The sequence below is a fragment of the Bactrocera neohumeralis genome, chromosome 5 (assembly GCF_024586455.1).
Source record: "Bactrocera neohumeralis isolate Rockhampton chromosome 5, APGP_CSIRO_Bneo_wtdbg2-racon-allhic-juicebox.fasta_v2, whole genome shotgun sequence".
NCBI lineage: Eukaryota > Metazoa > Arthropoda > Insecta > Diptera > Tephritidae > Bactrocera > Bactrocera neohumeralis.
The window spans coordinates 32,485,647-32,503,592 of record NC_065922.1 but is presented as its reverse complement, the minus strand read 5'-3'; the positions used below and the strand labels follow the sequence as shown (position 1 = coordinate 32,503,592).

The window sequence follows — 17,946 nt, the reverse complement described above, 5'->3', positions numbered from 1 at the left end:
CCGGAGGGTCACCGACTAATTGGGCCGGATATCAGGACAACGAGCCTATTCATACTGCAAAAATCATCAGAGAACATCTACAAAATGAATATGAGTGTATTGAAATGGCTTCCTCAAAGCCCTGACTTATCACCTATTGAAAAATCTTGGGCAATCCTTAAAATGCGTATAACTGAGGAGAAACCCTAAAACCTGATTGATTTGAAGAACTGCATCTATAATATTTGGAATAAATTTGCTCAAAATAAGTGTTTGGAGCTTGCCAACTTCATGAAATAACGATTGGGTGAATTAGCCAGACGTAATTATGGACATTGTGGATATTAAAAAATTTGATAACTTATTTTTTCTACCTGCAATTTACTGTATGTGTGTATGTTTTCCTTTTATAAAAGCAGTGAACTTCTCTTTTGTTTTAAAATTACTTTAATTTGATACTTTGAAATATGGTCTCAATAAAAAAACAATATTTCGTTTGAAAAATATAAACTTTTAAATTTTATTCACTTCGCTGATTTATATTTCACTTTGATAACTTACTTTTTTTTATCTAAATAAGATATTCAAATTTGAGATTGGTTTCAAACTATATTTTTTCAAACGTCCGGTTGAGTTTATGTCGTATATAACTGATGGTATAATATTATATATACATGCAACACCAGAATGACAGTGAGCCTCATCCGAGAAGATGATTTTCTTACAAAAATCGTTATAGTTTTAAAGTTATTCCAAGGCGAAATCCTCAAATTCTCGACCTGTACGCTAATCCAATGGCTTCAGTTTTCGAACGAGAACCAATTTATACGGATGCAAGCTCAAATCCTTTCAAAAAATCCGTCAAGTTGTGGTTTGAGACAGTTACAGTTCTTGAGAACGTCTTAAAATCGACAAATTGCGGTCTTCAGCAAGGCTTGCCTGAACGGAAGTAATATTTTCATTACTTCGAGCTGTGCTTTGTCTTTTTGTTTTGAGCATTATGTAAAGAAAATGTACGCTTGAAATATTCAACACTCGACGAATAGAGCAAGAACAGGGGGACGATTATTACGACCATAAAATGGCAAAAACGCATGAAAAGTTTCTATTGGAGACCGATTATTTTAATAATAAAATTTAATATTTTGTAAATGTTGTTCTTCCATATATCTCTCCATGTTGTATATTGTAAAATTGTAAACATTACTGAATGCAATGGAAAAAATATTCAGATCATGACATATTAAAAATTACCGAAACGTTATTTAGAACTCATATCATCTCTATTGGAAAACCCCTTTATAATTGCATATAAATATGTTGTAGAGTATACCTGAGCAATGTCAAAGTTAACTCAACAAGCCCAGGCCGTTCTCGGCCATTAATGATTTTCGATTTTCCAGCTGACTCTAAACCGTTTTGATCAGAATTCATGATATTTTAATGAAATGAAGTGCATACATTTTTTTTTTAATTAAAAAATTATATTATTGAATTAGCGCTGATATGAATAGAGTTGTTTTAGGTCCTTTGTCCTTGGTTGAAGGTTTTCACAATATAACAAATTTGTCAGCTTCGGTTGTGTTTAAATGTTTATTAAAAGATGATTATAGTATAACTTTTGCTCACGCTAAGTAAAATATCAGAATAAGGCTAGGTAAGTCTCGAAATTTGATTGCAATCCATGCACGATTTCGTCGAACAATGACTGTGTAATTCTTTTTTTAACATAGTTTTGGAAACAACTGAAGATACTTCTCCGGCTTTGATACTTGGTTCAAGGCTCTGAAGTGAAAATCTACAATACTACGTTGCACTGGAAGTGGTGAATTCAAGTACGCGTCAAAGGTAGAGTTTGCATTGTGTTTTTAGTCCAATTTTAAGAATTAATGAATGAAATAAAAAATGTTATGCGTAGCTTGTTTGCAGTGTAAACGACTGCCCTAAAAACTTGGCGATGCTGTTACTATCAAGATATCATTTTCAACATAAAAAAACTATTCTCAATACTTTTTGTTTTTTATGGGCTCCGTTAAAAAAAATTTTGGAGAATTTAAAATGTAAATACTTAGTATATTTCTATACCTAAACTTGGTTTCACAATTGGCTTTAATCCAGCATTTCTCTAATAAAAATCAACCATCAATTTGACTATAAAAAACTGATTATTTCGACTTTCAGTTTATCCTACGTCAAACGAAACAGTAATACAAAAAAAATCTTTTCATTTATTCTTAAAGTCCATGTCACTGAATTTTCTGAGTTTAAATTTCTTTTGACACGATTTTTTAATTGAATTTGTTATCCCAACAACTAACTCTTTAAATTGCTTAATTTGCCAGCAGGAAATCCTCAGCAATTCCCACACAACTCCACAGCATTTAAGCAATTAAACTATAATATTAAGCCAATTTACGCTTGAAATTAAATTTCATGCAATGTTGTTAGCTGTAATCCTTAGCAAATGCACTTATATATATACATATATCTGTTTATATGTATATTTAATGCATTTGTTAGAACAACTTTCACCTTCACCTTTAACAGTCGCTTTTAACAAACGCCTGAATTACCGAGTATGAGCTTTGGATTTGAAATAAGTTTCAAGCTGCTGGCGTTAGCAAGCAAGAAGTCACAGAAGCCAGTGGACAAGCAGTGCAACAAACACATACACCTAAGGCACACACACATACTAATCTGCAAGGAGGTAAGTAGAGGCGCATAAACAGCAGCTAACTACTGCACTTTCTATGTATGTGTGTATATTTATATATAGTGCTACTTGAACTTTAACTTTGTTTATGTACTAGATGACGTAACTATATACTTATATATCTACATATGTATGAATATGTATGTATATGTAATAATGATATACCGGAAGGCGTATGCACTTTACCTTTGCTGTCATGTTCTCGCTTTAGTTGCAAGCAAGACACTTGTAAATATGTAAGTATGCGTGTGTATGTATGTGTCTCTATGCAACTGCTTCAAGTATGAATTTAACAGCAAAACGCGCAACGAAACTTTTACAAAGAAGCAAAAAGATTTTGCCTTGATTTCATGCATAATGCTTTAAGCAGTTCAAAGTTTGGTCTAACACTTTTTAACTTCACCGTCTTTGTGTGTATGTGTGGTTGTATGTGAGTCTGTAGATATATATTTTTAAAGAATGAAGGTTAATGCGTTGCGGCTTTTGGAAAATAAATTCTATTTAGAGTATTCCACAGTATGCATTGTACCATTTTACCTCTACCCACACCTGAAAACAAGCCGGTACATATAAAGGGTGTTTGTTTTAAAAATTTACAAATTTTATCTCCGGGAAATAGTTCCGGAGATATGAAGGTAAATTTGTTTAACTGAGTGTAATATGTGGATGGGGAAAAGTCGTTGGAGAAGAAGCGCGTTGAGCTTTTTCTTGGATGGGTCGAAGCGAAGAGGGGAACTTCTCTGTAAGAAGCCAATCTAAGCTTCAGGCTATGAGGCCACTGTAGTCTTTTTCAAGTAGTAGCGCCTGCTATTAGTTAAGGAGTCTCTCTCTTCACTAGAAATATTATCAAACTACCTTATAATCAGAGTCGTTTGGGTTCCCGGTCATAGTGGAATTATTGGTAACTGCAAAGCCGATAAGCTAGTCAGAGTGGGAACCCTTGCCTCGCTCTCATCGGAATGGGAAAGAGTTGGAACTTGATTGTAAGCGACAGCGAAGAATCGGTATATGTTTATAAAGACGACATAGTCAAAGTTAGGAAGGTATACTATAACCCGGAGCCAAGCTGGGAGCGATCCGCAAAAAGGACGTTCCGTCCAAGCCAAAAGACTGAAAAGCCAAAGGTAGGGCTCTCATTGGAATGGAAACGAGTTGGAATTCCTTAGGCATGTTGCGTTCTAATACTGAACTCATTGATCTCGCGTGCGTCTAGCAGGCGTTGATCGACGACCCGCTCCTGTGCGACTTCCATTTTCTTTTGGCTTAGGGTAGTACGCAAGAGATCCACTAAACGACTTGCTCTTAACAAACTTTATTTTGGCGCAATCGCAGGGGTTCTTACTGGACATTGTCCAGGAGGAAATCATGCAGTAAGGCTAAAAAAATCTTGTCGGACGCCAGTTGTACGGAGGAGGGTGAAAGGGGAAACATTCAGGGCCTTTCTTCTCCAGCTTTTGCAAGACAGATGTTGAAACGTTTCTGCAATGTAACTTTCGACGAACCAGGAGACTTAGACGGAACTGACATTAGCCGCCTGAAAAAATATCTGACAGAAAACTCTTTCGCATCGCCCGACACCTTTTTTCGAAGGTCCTCCTAAAGACCGACTATGGGATCAATTGAATCGGAAAACTTTCAGAAAAAATCCCTGATCATAAATACCGTAAAAATATGTTATTTTCGTTTATTTATTAAATAAAATGACTCTTTTTGTTTTGACACCGGATATGAAACACACTTTGACAGCTGGTTTGACAGCTACCTCTCTAAAAAGCTCACCCTTTATCTATATAAACTCACGCTTTTAAAATGCATTCGCAGTTAAATACGCAACCGTTGTGTAATGCCGGCTTGTATCGCACCTGCATTCCTGTTGCGACTGCTCAACAGGGACATTCATACTGGCTTCACTACTGTCGCGTTCTTCGAATTTTAGAAGAACTTTTTTTAACTCTTATTTGCTTCCGTTTTACAAAATTCTTGCACTTCTTCGGTACTTCTGCTTGTTGTTTTATTTATTTTTGTATTTCTTTTTTCTTCACCGCCGGCGAGCATTTTCCAGTTCCTTTCCGCTGCGTGTCGTTGTGTCCTTCGCCGGATTATTTCCTGTGAACTTTTCGTGCACTTCGCACGCTCACTTTGAGTCACTTGAAAGTCTTTTTGTGGTTAACAACCGCTTTGCATTGCCTTGAGTAGCAAGTGTTTATCTTAAGCTGTGGTTTCTTCTCTACCACTTTTTACACTTTTTCACTACTGGAGTATTTCTTATAGCTGCCTGAAGAAGTTGAAAACTTAAGGTGACAGGAAATTTAGAAATTAACAAAATTGCTGATTTTCATACTTTTCTCGCTTTTTAAAGCGCTTACTATTTTTTTATGGAGCTTCACACAATTAAATTGTAATTATATACGAAAGTGAAGAAATAAAAAACGATATTGAAATAATTATACTTGTATGGAGAAGTCTGCAAAAAAAACAGCTCAGAAGATATTGGATTTCTATTTTTTACCGTAATTATTACTTAAACTTTTTATACACGTTGGTACTTCTTGCTATTTATTGTTATTATTAAGGTTCAAAGCCCATTTCTTATTTGAGCATTATTCTACCTCCCTTTTGTAATGCCCTTTCATCTCATTTATACAGTTGTACGTTCGATTCGCCTATTCAAAGGTCTCTTGAAGACTTAGTAGTAATAACATCTAATATTTGGGTATGAGAGAGCACTGTGCAAAGTGGGTGAGCGCGAGAGTACAAAGCGTGGAAAAACGTAGCAATCGGCTGACAAGATAATGGCGTTATATTTTGAGATGCGCATGGAACAATTTTTATTGACTACCTTAAAAAATGAAGGACCATCAACAGCCACTATTATTTAGCATTATTAGACCGTTTGAAGGACGAAATCTGTCAAAAAAGACCGCATTTGAAAAAAAGAGAAAGTGTTGTTTCATAAAGATAATTCACAGTGTCACAATTCCGTGAAAACAATAGCAAAGATCCATGAATTGGGCTCCATTCACCATATTCTCCAGATCTGACCGCTAGCGACTATTTCCTATATTACAAAAGTGGTTCGGGAGTCTACTTTATTTCGTACACAAGTATTTTAGTGGCCCAAAGCCAGTCGAAAACTTATTAACTTACTCGAAAAAGTTATAGAAACAGTACATGAAAATTGTCCTGTTGGCATTTGTGAGATAGCAGAGGATCTCAACATCTCTTATGAATCGACTCAATACATTTTGGTTAATGTTTTGGGTATTAAGCGTAGATCAGACTCGTACTAAAAGACCTGTATCTTTTGAAAATACGACGTCGAGTATAGGTCACCTACATTCATTATTATTTTGTGTGATTTTTGATGTTTTTGTCGGTAATAACCTATTTTGGGCCCCCATTGCCTTCACCGTCTACGGTGCTCATTTCACCACGTCCAAGCTTAGTATATTACCCCCGTGGCAAGTATTGAAAGGAAATTTTTTCTTTCTTGCCTACTGATGCTGTAGGTGAGCCAATCGCCACAATCCGAATTTTTGTTCGTTCCCCTATTAAAGATAAAATCTTCTACACTGGGGCCCCGGTTTTCGTCGACCCGATTTGCGTCGTTTCGATTTGCGTCGCAAAATATGTATGTACATACTAGAGACCTCTAGTACATACATACATATGTATTGTACAATGTTTTCAATTTGCGTCGTTAATTTCAGTTTCGGTCGTTTGATTGCCTACGTATGCAGCAATGTACATATGTATATACATACATATTCAGTTACAGAAAACAATTTTTCCGTAAAAAAGGGGATTCCCAATTATCGGCATATATGCAAGTACTGCACATAGAAATATGAATTTTGGCAGAGAATTTCCGTCGCAGTTGCGGTTTCAGTTGGCTATTAATCATGCGAAAAAATGAGTCAAAAGCGCAAACAAATCAGTGTCGAATTGAAAGTAGACATACTAAAACGTTTTAAATCGGGTGGAAAAGCCATTGACATCGCAAAATATCTTAACTTAGCTTCGTCTACTGTAAGGACAATTTGCAACCGAGATGCTGACCAAATCACAAAATTTGCAAAAACTGCTACCTCGCTACAGTCACAACAAGTCAAAGTAAGAAGTCCGCTGTTGATTAAAATGGAAGCTCTTCTGTCGGTTTGGATTGAAAATGAAAACCAAAGAAAAGTGCCCCTGAGCAAAATGATTATTTAAAATAAAGCCATCAGCATCTTTCATGATCTACAGAATGATACTCCATCAACAAGCAGTGGAAGTTCCGAAAAATTTGAAGCAAGTAACGGTTGGTTCCAACGCTTTAAATCTAGGGCAAATTTGCATAATATCTCTCTAAAAGGAGAATCGGCTAGCGCTGATAAGCCAGCTGCGGAAAAATTTAAGCTTGAACTACAAGCTATTGTCAAAGAAGGGGGATATTCTCGCAAGCAGGTCTTGAATGTCGATGAAACTGGCTTGTATTGGAAGCGGTTGCCTAAAAAAACCTACATTTCCAAGGCCGAAAAATCTGCTCCTGGGTATAAAGCCTGTAAAGATCGACTTACCCTTCTTCTAGGTGGAAACGCAGAAGGGGATTTTAAATTCAAGCCATTTCTTATTTACCAGTCTGAGAATCCAAGAGCCCTAATAAGAAAGCATTGATGACTGCCACGCTATTTACAGATTGGATTAAAAATTGCGCTGTTCCCGAACTGAAAGATTATCGTTGCTCTCAAAAGATTGATTTTAAAATGCTGTTACTGATGGACAATGCTCCAGGACATCCCATATATTCAGATGATATTTCTGAAAATATAAAAATTGCTTTTATGCTTCCTAACACCACCTCTATCATACAGCCGATGGATCAAGGCGTAATATCCAACTTTAAGTCTTACTATCTACGGCGAACATTTTCTCAACTTATAGAAGCAACTGATAAAGCAGATAAATTAACCATACCGCAGTTTTGGAAGGATTACAATATCAAGATGGCTGTCGAAAATATTGGTTTTGCATGGAAAGAAGTTAAAGTGACTTGTATGAATGGAAGTTGGGGAAATATATGGCCAGAGTGCTTGCTTAAAAACAATGTTCCGATTAACGATATACCAACTGTTCGGGAAGAAATTGCTAATCTGGCTAGGGAAAATAATATTGAAGGAATGGGGATTGAGGATATCAACGAACTGTTAAACTTACAGGATGAAGAGCTCACAAACGAAATGTTATTAACTTTTGGTACTGAACATACGTTGGATGATGAAACTGATCCGACCGTTATCCAAACAGAACCAAAAAAGCTAACAACTGCGCAAATTGCAAAAGCGATGGAACTGGTAGAACAGGCGATTGAAATTTTTTGCAACAATGATCCCGATGAAAATCGTAGTGCCAAGGCAAGTCAATCTCTTTCCGACGCCATGCAATGCTACAAAAATGTTTACATGGAGAAAAAAGCAATTTTTATACAACAAACTTTGGACGCATTTTTATGCAAAAATGTAACTCAGCCCGAAGAAATTATGGACGACTAAGGTTTTAATTTCATCGCATTTCTTTTTTAAATTGCTGTTTTGCTTTAAAAATGTGAGTTTGTTTTTATAGATATATACATATATATAGATTAAAATAAATGTTTTGTATGCTATGTGAATGCCTTCTTAAAAAGTTTCATTTTTTTAACTCAGGAACAAATTAAAAATATTTTGCAGTAAGTATATGGGGAAATGTGCTTCGATTTGCGTCGTTTCGTTTTGCGTCGTTTCGTTTTGCGTCGCGTCTCTACGGTCCCATTAACGACGCAAACCGGGGCCCCAGTGTATATAGAATTTCTAAAAAGTGCTTTAGATTGAAAATGCTTCAAAAACCAAATCAGTTTAATAAAAATAATTCATAATATATTGGGAAAAGTCACACAGCCACCAACGTGCTTAATTGCTTAAATTGTCGCCCAGAAGTCATGGTTATGTATTATCTAACTTTTGTTAACAATACGGGTATGTAGCCATGAGTAAAATTCAGCAGAACAGGAACTGACTCTGATTTTCCGACTTTCAAATGGAGATATTTCAAAATCAAGATCAACAGATAGCAGCACTTTGTATACAAGAAAGATTTACGCTGAAAGAGATCTTGGTTATTGTAAAAAATATTTAAATGTATTATGCAAGGGTTGTCATCTCTCTAAATCCAGCGAACTGAAAGCTTAACCTTATCATGGTTGTGTTGTGTTTGTGTTTATATGCAACCTATGAAATGCGAAAGCTCTGAACTAATATTGCTGAAATTTTCAGGTCAAAAATAAAACTTGCAGAATATTAAGGTGAAGTTTAAGCTATAAGCGGTGAAATATTAGTTCAATAATTTCATCGTTAATTTAATTTGGTTAATATTTTATTTATAGAATATAGTTATAAATCAACTTTTGAAAAAATTGCAACGCTAGGTGGCGCTGAGGCGAAATAGTTAAGTCTTATTGACTTATGTTCCGATTTGGCTCAAATTGTGGTGTGGACCGCTTTATATAATAAGTTAGGAACAAGAAATCGTCGAGGTGAGGGTTAGGGTGACTACCAAAAAGTATAGTTAACATCTTTAAGGCCCTAAAACTGCCAGACTTGTATGCAGTTGCAAAATTTTCATATTTCCATTTTTGTCGGTGAACAATGGCTTTACAATGGATTTACTGATACTTCTAATCAAATTTGCCCCGTCCAATGAAATTTCAGCAAACCGAGTTGATAATTTTTTTTCTTAAATTGGTACAACTTTTTTATATTCGCCTAAAGAGTCAAAGAAGTGAAGTTTGATCTCCATATGTCAATTTGAGTGTGTTTGGCAGGTATTTGTTTGAAGAAGAATTGAACAACGCATGGCTTCAAACTGTGTTCTTCCAATGGAATCGCGGCTGCGGAAACGTCGAAAACTTTATCACGACCACAAGTATTTAAGTGGCATAAAGCTCTCCGTGAGGTCTTTGAAATTGTGGCATATGCGAGTTTTCCATCCGCCTTTGCTAATATGTGAATGATGATTAAAGAAACCGTGCTTTAAAATCGTCGTCCGAGAGATATCAGAGGAATTAGTTTTAGTTAATGTATTGGGTATGAAGCGTGTCAATGACTGACCCGTACTAAAAGACATGAACCTTTTGCAAACACGACCTCGAGTAGAGGTCGCAAAAGATATGCTTGACAACGTAGCAAAGGACCCTGCATTAATCAAACAAATTATTACTGGTGACGAAATGTGTAACAATCTAGCGAATTGCGTGCCAAAAATAAGCCAAAACCGCAAAAAACACTGAAGCCATCCGAGCCGAGCCTTATAACAAATGCATGAAAAATTGGATTAAACATTGGTTTTATATTGGTTCAGAAGCTTACATATTTTGAAAGCGTTAATAAATATTTACATTGGATTAGGAGAAAATTTAGTTTTTTCAACAGTCCGAGTCAATTTTGATCAGATGGTATGTAATGAAGAAAAAAAAATGAGAAAAATCAAAGTAGAAAACGCATGACGTGTTTCTTTGAAAAAGTGAAAGTTAATATTATAACGGTTATTTGTAAAAAAACTATATTTATAAGCAACCAGCTGAACACTTTGCATATTGAGAGCATTCAAAAGAAAATACAAATAAAAATAATTCTAAACCGTTATGACAACGCCTTTCCTTAATCCACAATACTACAACATCCACACACCTTCAGCGCCGCTTACTTTCCTAGCGCTGGCAACACCGAATTAAATTGCAGCGCCGTGCAGTGCAATGCCATTTCGCAAAATCTAATTAAAATTTAATTTCTTTTAGTGTTTCGCAATTTTGCAGACTATACACATTTTTGCAACAATTTTGCAACAACAAAAAATATCAAACAATTGTCTGTATGCAGAAATGTATAAATATGTGTGTGTGTGTAATTGCTGACAATATGGCAGCAATGGCAACGAAGGCAGGACATACAAAAAATGTAACTGAACATTTAGCAGCGATAACTGTACACACACACACACATATGTAAATGTAGAGGCAAATACTACATATACAAATGTATTTAAGTATGTTTGAAGTGCAGATATTAACAGATTGGCATGGGTAACGGTTTCTGTGGAAGTATATAAATGTATAAGTGGATAAAGCGTTAACATGGCCGCCGTCTGACCTGGTCTGAATGCGTTTTTCGGTAAGGCGGCTGTTGTATCGACCAGCGGCCTAAAGAGAAAGAAAGAGAGGGAGGGGGAAAAAGAGGAACAGCGGCAAAGCGGAAGTGCGGCACATAAAGCGGAAGCAAATACGCGCAGAAATGTGTGTATGTGTGTGCAACTGTAATCGCAAAGGCACAGCCACAGCATAGCAGACACTTTTATGCATTCAACTGTGTGCAATACACAAATGTGCGCTGGCAAACACACACACATACACTCGCAAAAAAGCAACTACATTAAAAAGTCCAGCTGTTCGGTGCGGAAGTTTCGCTATCTTTTTGCGCTCGATTCGTGTCGGCTGGTATGTTCAGCTGTGTTTTTATAGCCAACAACACATGTACAACAAAATACATATGCATGTATAAGTGTGAGTGTGTATGTGCGCGCAATTGCTGTGGCATGTTAACACAAGGCTAAATGTCATGGTTATGTTTACATGCGGTTAAATTAGGCTAAAATGGCCCAGAGTTGCACTCGAAACGGCTATCAGTTGGCGGCCAGCAGCCGTGTATGGTCTATAAATGACAGCGCATTGCCATTGTTGAGCCGAGCGGGCAGCGCTGCGCAGCAGTTGTGCAATTTACAAAATTGTTGCTGTTACTTTCGAAGTTGCACACTTGTTGTTGTTGTTGTTGTGTTCTTTTTTATTTTTGTTTGGTGAAATTATTTCGTCTAGTGTGAGCAATTATAGCACACCGTTAGACTAATTTTCAGACATGCTTCTGTGTGTGTATGTGTGAGGCCACGTACACTAGTGGACCATCTCTGGGGGAAACTTTTGTCTGTGCGATTCAGTGTGCTAAAAATTAAGGCACACACATTTCTCAGTCTATAAAAGTACATGGAAACTGAGTAATTCTTAAAGTTCATTAAATATTCAGTTTACAAAACATCAAAATTTAGCAAAAATTGTGCACAAAGGTGCTGTGAAGAACGTCAGTGAATTTAATTTCTTGTTTATTGCAGCACTGAAAGTATTTTTCAGCTAACTGCGATACAGAACTACAGGTGCTAGGTAGACCATAATATTTCAATCTCAACCGGATTAAAAATAAAAGAAAACATTCATCCCAAGTATCCCAAACCGTAGAAGTGACTAGATCTTAGAAATTCTCTGACTGTCAGCTTCCATAAATTTAGAAGAAAAAAAATTCAAAAAATCTTAAAATTCAACACGCCTTTATCATGTTCTACCTTCGTCATATAACTCTTACATTGAAAAATATTTTTTTTCCAACTCTTGAGTTAAAAATATTTTTTACGACCTTTTAATATTTTTACTTTGGGATTTATAATTAAATTTCCATTTCCTAATTCGGATTTTCAAGTAAAATTCAAATTCCAAAATTGAATTGCAATTTTTCATCCATTTTTTAACGATTTTTTATTCAACGCTGATAGCAACCCTTCTCCAAAATATTTTCGATATCAATATCCATCAAAAGTTTGTTTAAAATGTTAAATTTATGCCTATAAGTATATTATTTATAGAATAAAGTAACTACAACATGTGGCAATCTTCTGCTGTTTTTTTTTTTTTGAACACGAAACCTCGCCAGTTGCTTCTATCCTTTGCGAGTTCACGCCAGTTGCATATCCCAAGTGCAGACAGGTCGCTATGCACTTGGTCCTCCCATTGGACGCGTGGCTTGTTTCCGTGATCCACCCATTGGTCTCGAGTCGAAGTAGCTTTTCGCTGGAGTATCATCCTCTATGTGAACGACATGGCAATAACCACCGCATTCGTTGAATTTTTATGCGCTTAACTATATCGTTGTCACCGTATAGCTCATTCAGTTCCTGGATCCATCTTTTTCGCTACTTATCGCTCAGGCAGACGGCTCCAAAGATCTTGCGAAGAACAGCTTTCTCTAATGTTCCAAGTGCTTTCTTATCTCGGGTCATCATCAGAATAGGACAGAAGTAAGAAGAGACTTATAGAGCGTAATTTTTGTTCATCGAGAGGGGGATCTGCTTCTTAATTGCCTACCGATCTCAAAGTAGCAACTGTTGGCAAAAGTTATTCTGCGCTTGATCTCCAGGTTCAGATTATTGGTGAAATTTATGCTGGTTCCGAGATAAACAAATTCCTTAACTGTTTCAAATTTATAACTGCCAGCAGTGACGTAGTTCACAAGACGCGAGGAATCTTTGTATGTGACCTACAGGTATTTTGTCTTGCTCTCGGTCACCACAAGACAAAAAGAAGTGGATTTTTCTAGACTGAATCTTTCGCATAATACGTTCGAAAGAACCTTATCTGCGATATTAAAAATACTCATTCCGCGTTAGTTAGCGCAGTCTGTGGTATCTCCCTCTTGTGGATAGGGCAAGGTTCACCCGTATTCCAATTATTGCACATGTACTCATCTGACCAAATCATGCTTAGCAGCTGGAACCGGCTTTAAACAGCTTAGCAAGTAATCCATCCGCCCTGGGGCTTTGTTGTTCTCGCCGCCTTAGAGCTATTTTCACCTCGTTTCGGTCTAGTGGCGGGACGACAATGTTGTCGCGGTAAATTGCTGGTGCGGGTTCTTCTTCGACCGTCGTAGCACTGCTTCCGTCATTTAGCTGCTTCGAAAGGTATTCCTTCCACATTTCGAGTGTGCTCTATGCGTCTATTATCAGGTTTCCTTTCCTGCCTACATAAGCCGGCACCGGACTTGAAACCATTTGTTTGCTGCCTTAACTTCTGATAGCATTTTTGGGCCGAACTACTGCTAACCGGCTACTCAAACTCTTCATGTGGTCCTTTTGCCTCCCTCTTCCTTTTGTTGAAAAGATGTCTCACTTCCCTCCTTGTTTTTTCACAGCTCTCGTCACAATCGGATGCAGGGTGACTTTGTACGCAGCGTTTTTCTCTGTAGGGGTTTGAAGAGAGCGGGAAATGGAATCCCCACATCATTCTTATTTTTATAAGCAAATAAAGACCCCAATTTTTTGTAGTAGAGTTTGTTTTGAGTAGCCGCCATTTTGTCAAATAATCTTTTTTTGCTAATTCCTTAGATCGATCACTAGATTATTTATTACATTAATGCAATTTATTTGGTTTTTTTTATGTCAGATGATCCAGTCCACAGATATCGTGCTCACCGCAAGAGGCTTTTTTTTGCGGACCTCTGCAAAATTGGCAATATCAACGTTCTCGATAATTATTTTTGGCATGTGAATATAGTTTAAGGTTGTCATAATATACCTGCCAAGTTTCAAATCAATAAACCAAATAGTTTCCTTAGAAAAAATTCTTGAGAAATGCCATTTTTTTCCTAACTGTATATAACCCCTTAATGCGCTGTCTGACGTACGTTTTTCGCTGCACTGAGGCTGCAAAAAATAGTGATCTGAGTCGATGTTAGTACCTCGGAAAGATCTAGTACACTGGAAGCGTCCCCCTATCACAAGATGATCCATTTGATTGCACATGTTTTGATCAGTGAACAGCCAGGTAGTTTTATGATGCAGTAACCTGGTGCTACAAACTACCTTGTTACGCGCCGCGACGAAATCAACTAGCCTCTTTCCCTTGCCGGAACTTTTGTCGTGAAAAAAATTTCCAACCGCCGATCCAAAGATGCCTTCTTTGCCCATCTTGGCGATGCAGTCGCCGAGCACGATCTGAACATCTTGGCGAGGACATTTCTCATAAGCGTTCGTAGGATTGTACTTTGCTATTGCCGTCCTTTCTGTCGGCCCGTGTTGATGTGATGAAATTCATCCTTGATGCGGATTGTGGCTATCCTTCCTCATATCGGACAAGGTGACGAAGTCTCCGACCAACATAAATACTACACCAAATTTGTGCACCGCCTCATGACAGCTATAGTGGACGTCACACGCTCCACACTTAGTGCAGCCATGTCCCATACATCGGATCTTCTGAAGTAACGTAATGTCGGCTTTGTATTTTCGAGGAATTTCACCAGCTGAATAGCCGCATCTTCCGTATAGAGGGTCCAGACATTATAAGTGCATATCCATAAATCGTGTTCCTTTGTAAGTTTGCTGTAGTTGTTAACGTTTGGGGATGTCAAATTCCGAGGCTTTCGTGTTCCTTTTCTTGGAATTACATTTTTTTACGTGGTGGGTCCCACTGCCGGCTCTCTCTCTCTTAGCTATGACCCTGAGATCCACAGGGGTTGGTTACCGTATCTCACTCAAAGTTGTTCGAGTTCCGCGGGCTATTCGATGTGGACGCAGGAGTAAGGATTGAGTATGGTAGCTCAACTGTCACTGGATTCCCAGAGCATCTGCCACACCCCATTTACACCACAAATAAGCAAGATAAAATAGTCCAATATGGAGTCATTTATGTATTTAGCGTCAGAGTTATTAAAGTTGTAAAGATTTAAGCCAAATAAATAAAAAATAAATCGGGGAAGTTGAAAAAAGTTACGGCTGTTAGAAAAAGAGTGAAAATAATAAAGAAATTCGCTATATTTTGAAATTCGGGTTCGTGTAGCACAACCATGGTTCGCTCGCTTCCGTTCTGACCTATCGTTGAAAAAGTCAATGAAGTTATGGAAAAGATTGACCGGGACAGTCACATAAGCAGCCATGACATCGCTTAGAAACTTAACATTCATCATCAAGCAGTTTTAAACCATTTAAAAGAGGCTGACTACAAAAGTAAGCTCGATGTTTGGGTACCACATAAATTGTCTGTGAAAATTTTAATGAGCCGAATTAACATCTGGGATTCTTTGCTGAAACGAAATGAAATCGAACCATTTCTGAAGCGAATGGTAACAGAAGACGAAAAGTGGATCAAATACGACAATAATGTGTGAAAAAGATCATGGTCCAAGCGTGGTGAAGCTCAACAAATGATCGCAAAGCCAGGATTGACGCCTCGAAAGGTTATGCTGAGTGTTTGGTGGGATTGGAAAGGAATCATCCACTATGAGCTGCTCCAACCTGGTTGAACGATTGATTCTACATTTTACTGTCAAACACTGATGAGATTGAAGCTGGCAATCGAAAAAACCGGCCAGAACTAAGCAACAGAAAGGGATTCGTTTTTCATCAGGACAACGCTAGACCACACACATCTTCGATGTTTCGGCAAAAACTAGGAGAGCTTGGCTGAGAAATTTTGATGCATCCACCATATAGCCCTGTCCTTGCACCATCGAACTACCATCAGTTGGCTTCAAGAGAAGCCTGTGAAAATTCTTTGTCGCAGTTTCTCGCCAAGAAACCAGAAAAGTTTTACACTGATGGAATAATGTCTCTAGCGGAAAAATGGCAAAAAGTGGTCGACCAAAATGGTACGACTTGGTTCATTAAAGTTCATTATAAGTATAAAAAATAATAATTTGAAGCTTGATTAGAAATACGAAAAGACTTTTTCGACTACCCAATATATTTAATAAAGCCCACAATAAAGATTTTCGGTTCCATTTTCTTTCTCCCAGAATATATTGTCCAAGTTAGGTCATTTCTGAAAGCTGAAGTTTTTTAAGCAAAATCATTTAATTAAATAATACAGAACAATCGCCGTTAAAGCTGAAATTTTATTTCAAACGTGCAAAACGTAATAGAAATGCATGTGCAAAACCACTGATCCACAAAATAGAAACGCATGGCTATAAATTTTCGAATAGCAAACAGCCTAAAACAGCAAATAAAAAACGTACAACCAAAGAAAATAAAAACAACAATAGCATGATGTTTTTAAAACCAAAAACACTTGTGTAACGATTCTATGTATATTTTTTTAGCAAAGGTAGCAAATATTAAAGCGAGCAAATCGTATAGCGGCACTCAAACAAATACGCATATCAACAGTTAACAGTTGGCTATTTTGTAGCCAACAATCGATTGTGAATTTTTTATTTACACTTCAAGCGCACACAACCACACACACACACACATCCATACACTGATATGAACAACAACAACAACAATGTTCGCACAGGTGGGTGTGCACACCCTAAATGCCAATAAGTAAAAGATCAACGGTGTAATAAAATAAATTGCCCCTGAAAGCATTTAAAAGTAAATGAACGTACAAATAATACTCATACGCCCCGGCGTACCGACGCACATAAATACATGAGAATGTGGCATAAAACCAGCTGCCGCAACAACAAGAGCAGCAACAGCAACTGCCAACCAGCCTCGGCAATTGTCATCGATCATTCGAATGCCCACACACCCCCTTCTCCGCTGCCTGCGCGCCCTCAAAGCCCAGCGTTTGCTACAACTGTCGATGCTCGTGTCGTCGCACTTTTTTTTGCTTCCCCACAATTTTTTTGTTACATTTTTATTGCGCAACTTCTGTCGACAATTTCTCGTCGACAAAAAGCACAAAAAATGCCATAAAATGTGAAAAAAGCGCAGCGCAAAAAGCTCAGGGAATCGCACTCAAATATTCGTCGCTCTTCGTCGAGCAGAGTTCATTTTATTTATGTGTTTACACAATTGTAACTGTCTGAGCGCTTGTCGTTTTAGTGCGCGCAGTAAATAATCGCTTGCAAACTCTGTTCTGTTCTGCAATTGCATTTAACATTTACCGTTGTTCGGTGTCATGTACTATTTTGTATTTGGCATTTTGAATTTTGCATATTCATTGTCAGCTTTGTCGGCTTAAGTTGATGCATTTTATTAAAAAGCAAAATTAAATCAACAAGTTTTTCAATACATTCACAAAGTGAAGCGTTTACATTGTAAATACCTGCATGCACCGGCGAGTGTCAGATTGATTGTGTCTTGTATTTTATGAAATATGCATGCGTGAGTATTTAGTCAAAAACAAGATATTTCATAAATTATTCCAGCGATTTTGATTAGTTTTTATTTAAATACCACTATTTATTATTTATGTTTAAAACTATGCTTATGTAGTATTGTGCAGTTGTAAATTTAAAAAAAAATTGCGTTTTTTTTTGCTAATGAAAAAATTTTGAATGTAACGTGTTTTTTAATAGAAACGCTGCAAAAGTAGATCGATAGCGACAGCAAACAACGCCATATTTTTCCCGCTTCTTTTGACATTTCTCTTCAGTAAGGTTTGCCATTTTATCATGAAAAGACATACGATCTAAAAA

The 17,946-nt window shown here is 37.2% G+C and overlaps 2 protein-coding genes across 2 annotated transcripts in view; one reads left to right on the top strand and one right to left on the bottom strand.

The window, feature by feature from the left end:
* LOC126759524 (integrin beta-PS-like) overlaps positions 1–17,946 on the bottom strand; it is a 201,272-nt gene that overhangs the window by 94,955 nt on the left and 88,371 nt on the right. The window lies entirely within an intron of this gene.
* Positions 7,438–8,223, top strand: LOC126758382 (tigger transposable element-derived protein 1-like). The gene has a single exon (XM_050472638.1). It carries the CDS (start codon positions 7,438–7,440, stop codon positions 8,221–8,223), a length of 786 nt encoding a protein of 261 aa, XP_050328595.1.

Excerpts from the sequence above, each read along its gene's own strand:
- LOC126758382 (XM_050472638.1), top strand. The coding sequence starts at position 7,438 with ATGCTGTTACTGATGGACAATGCTCCAGGACATCCCATATATTCAGAT.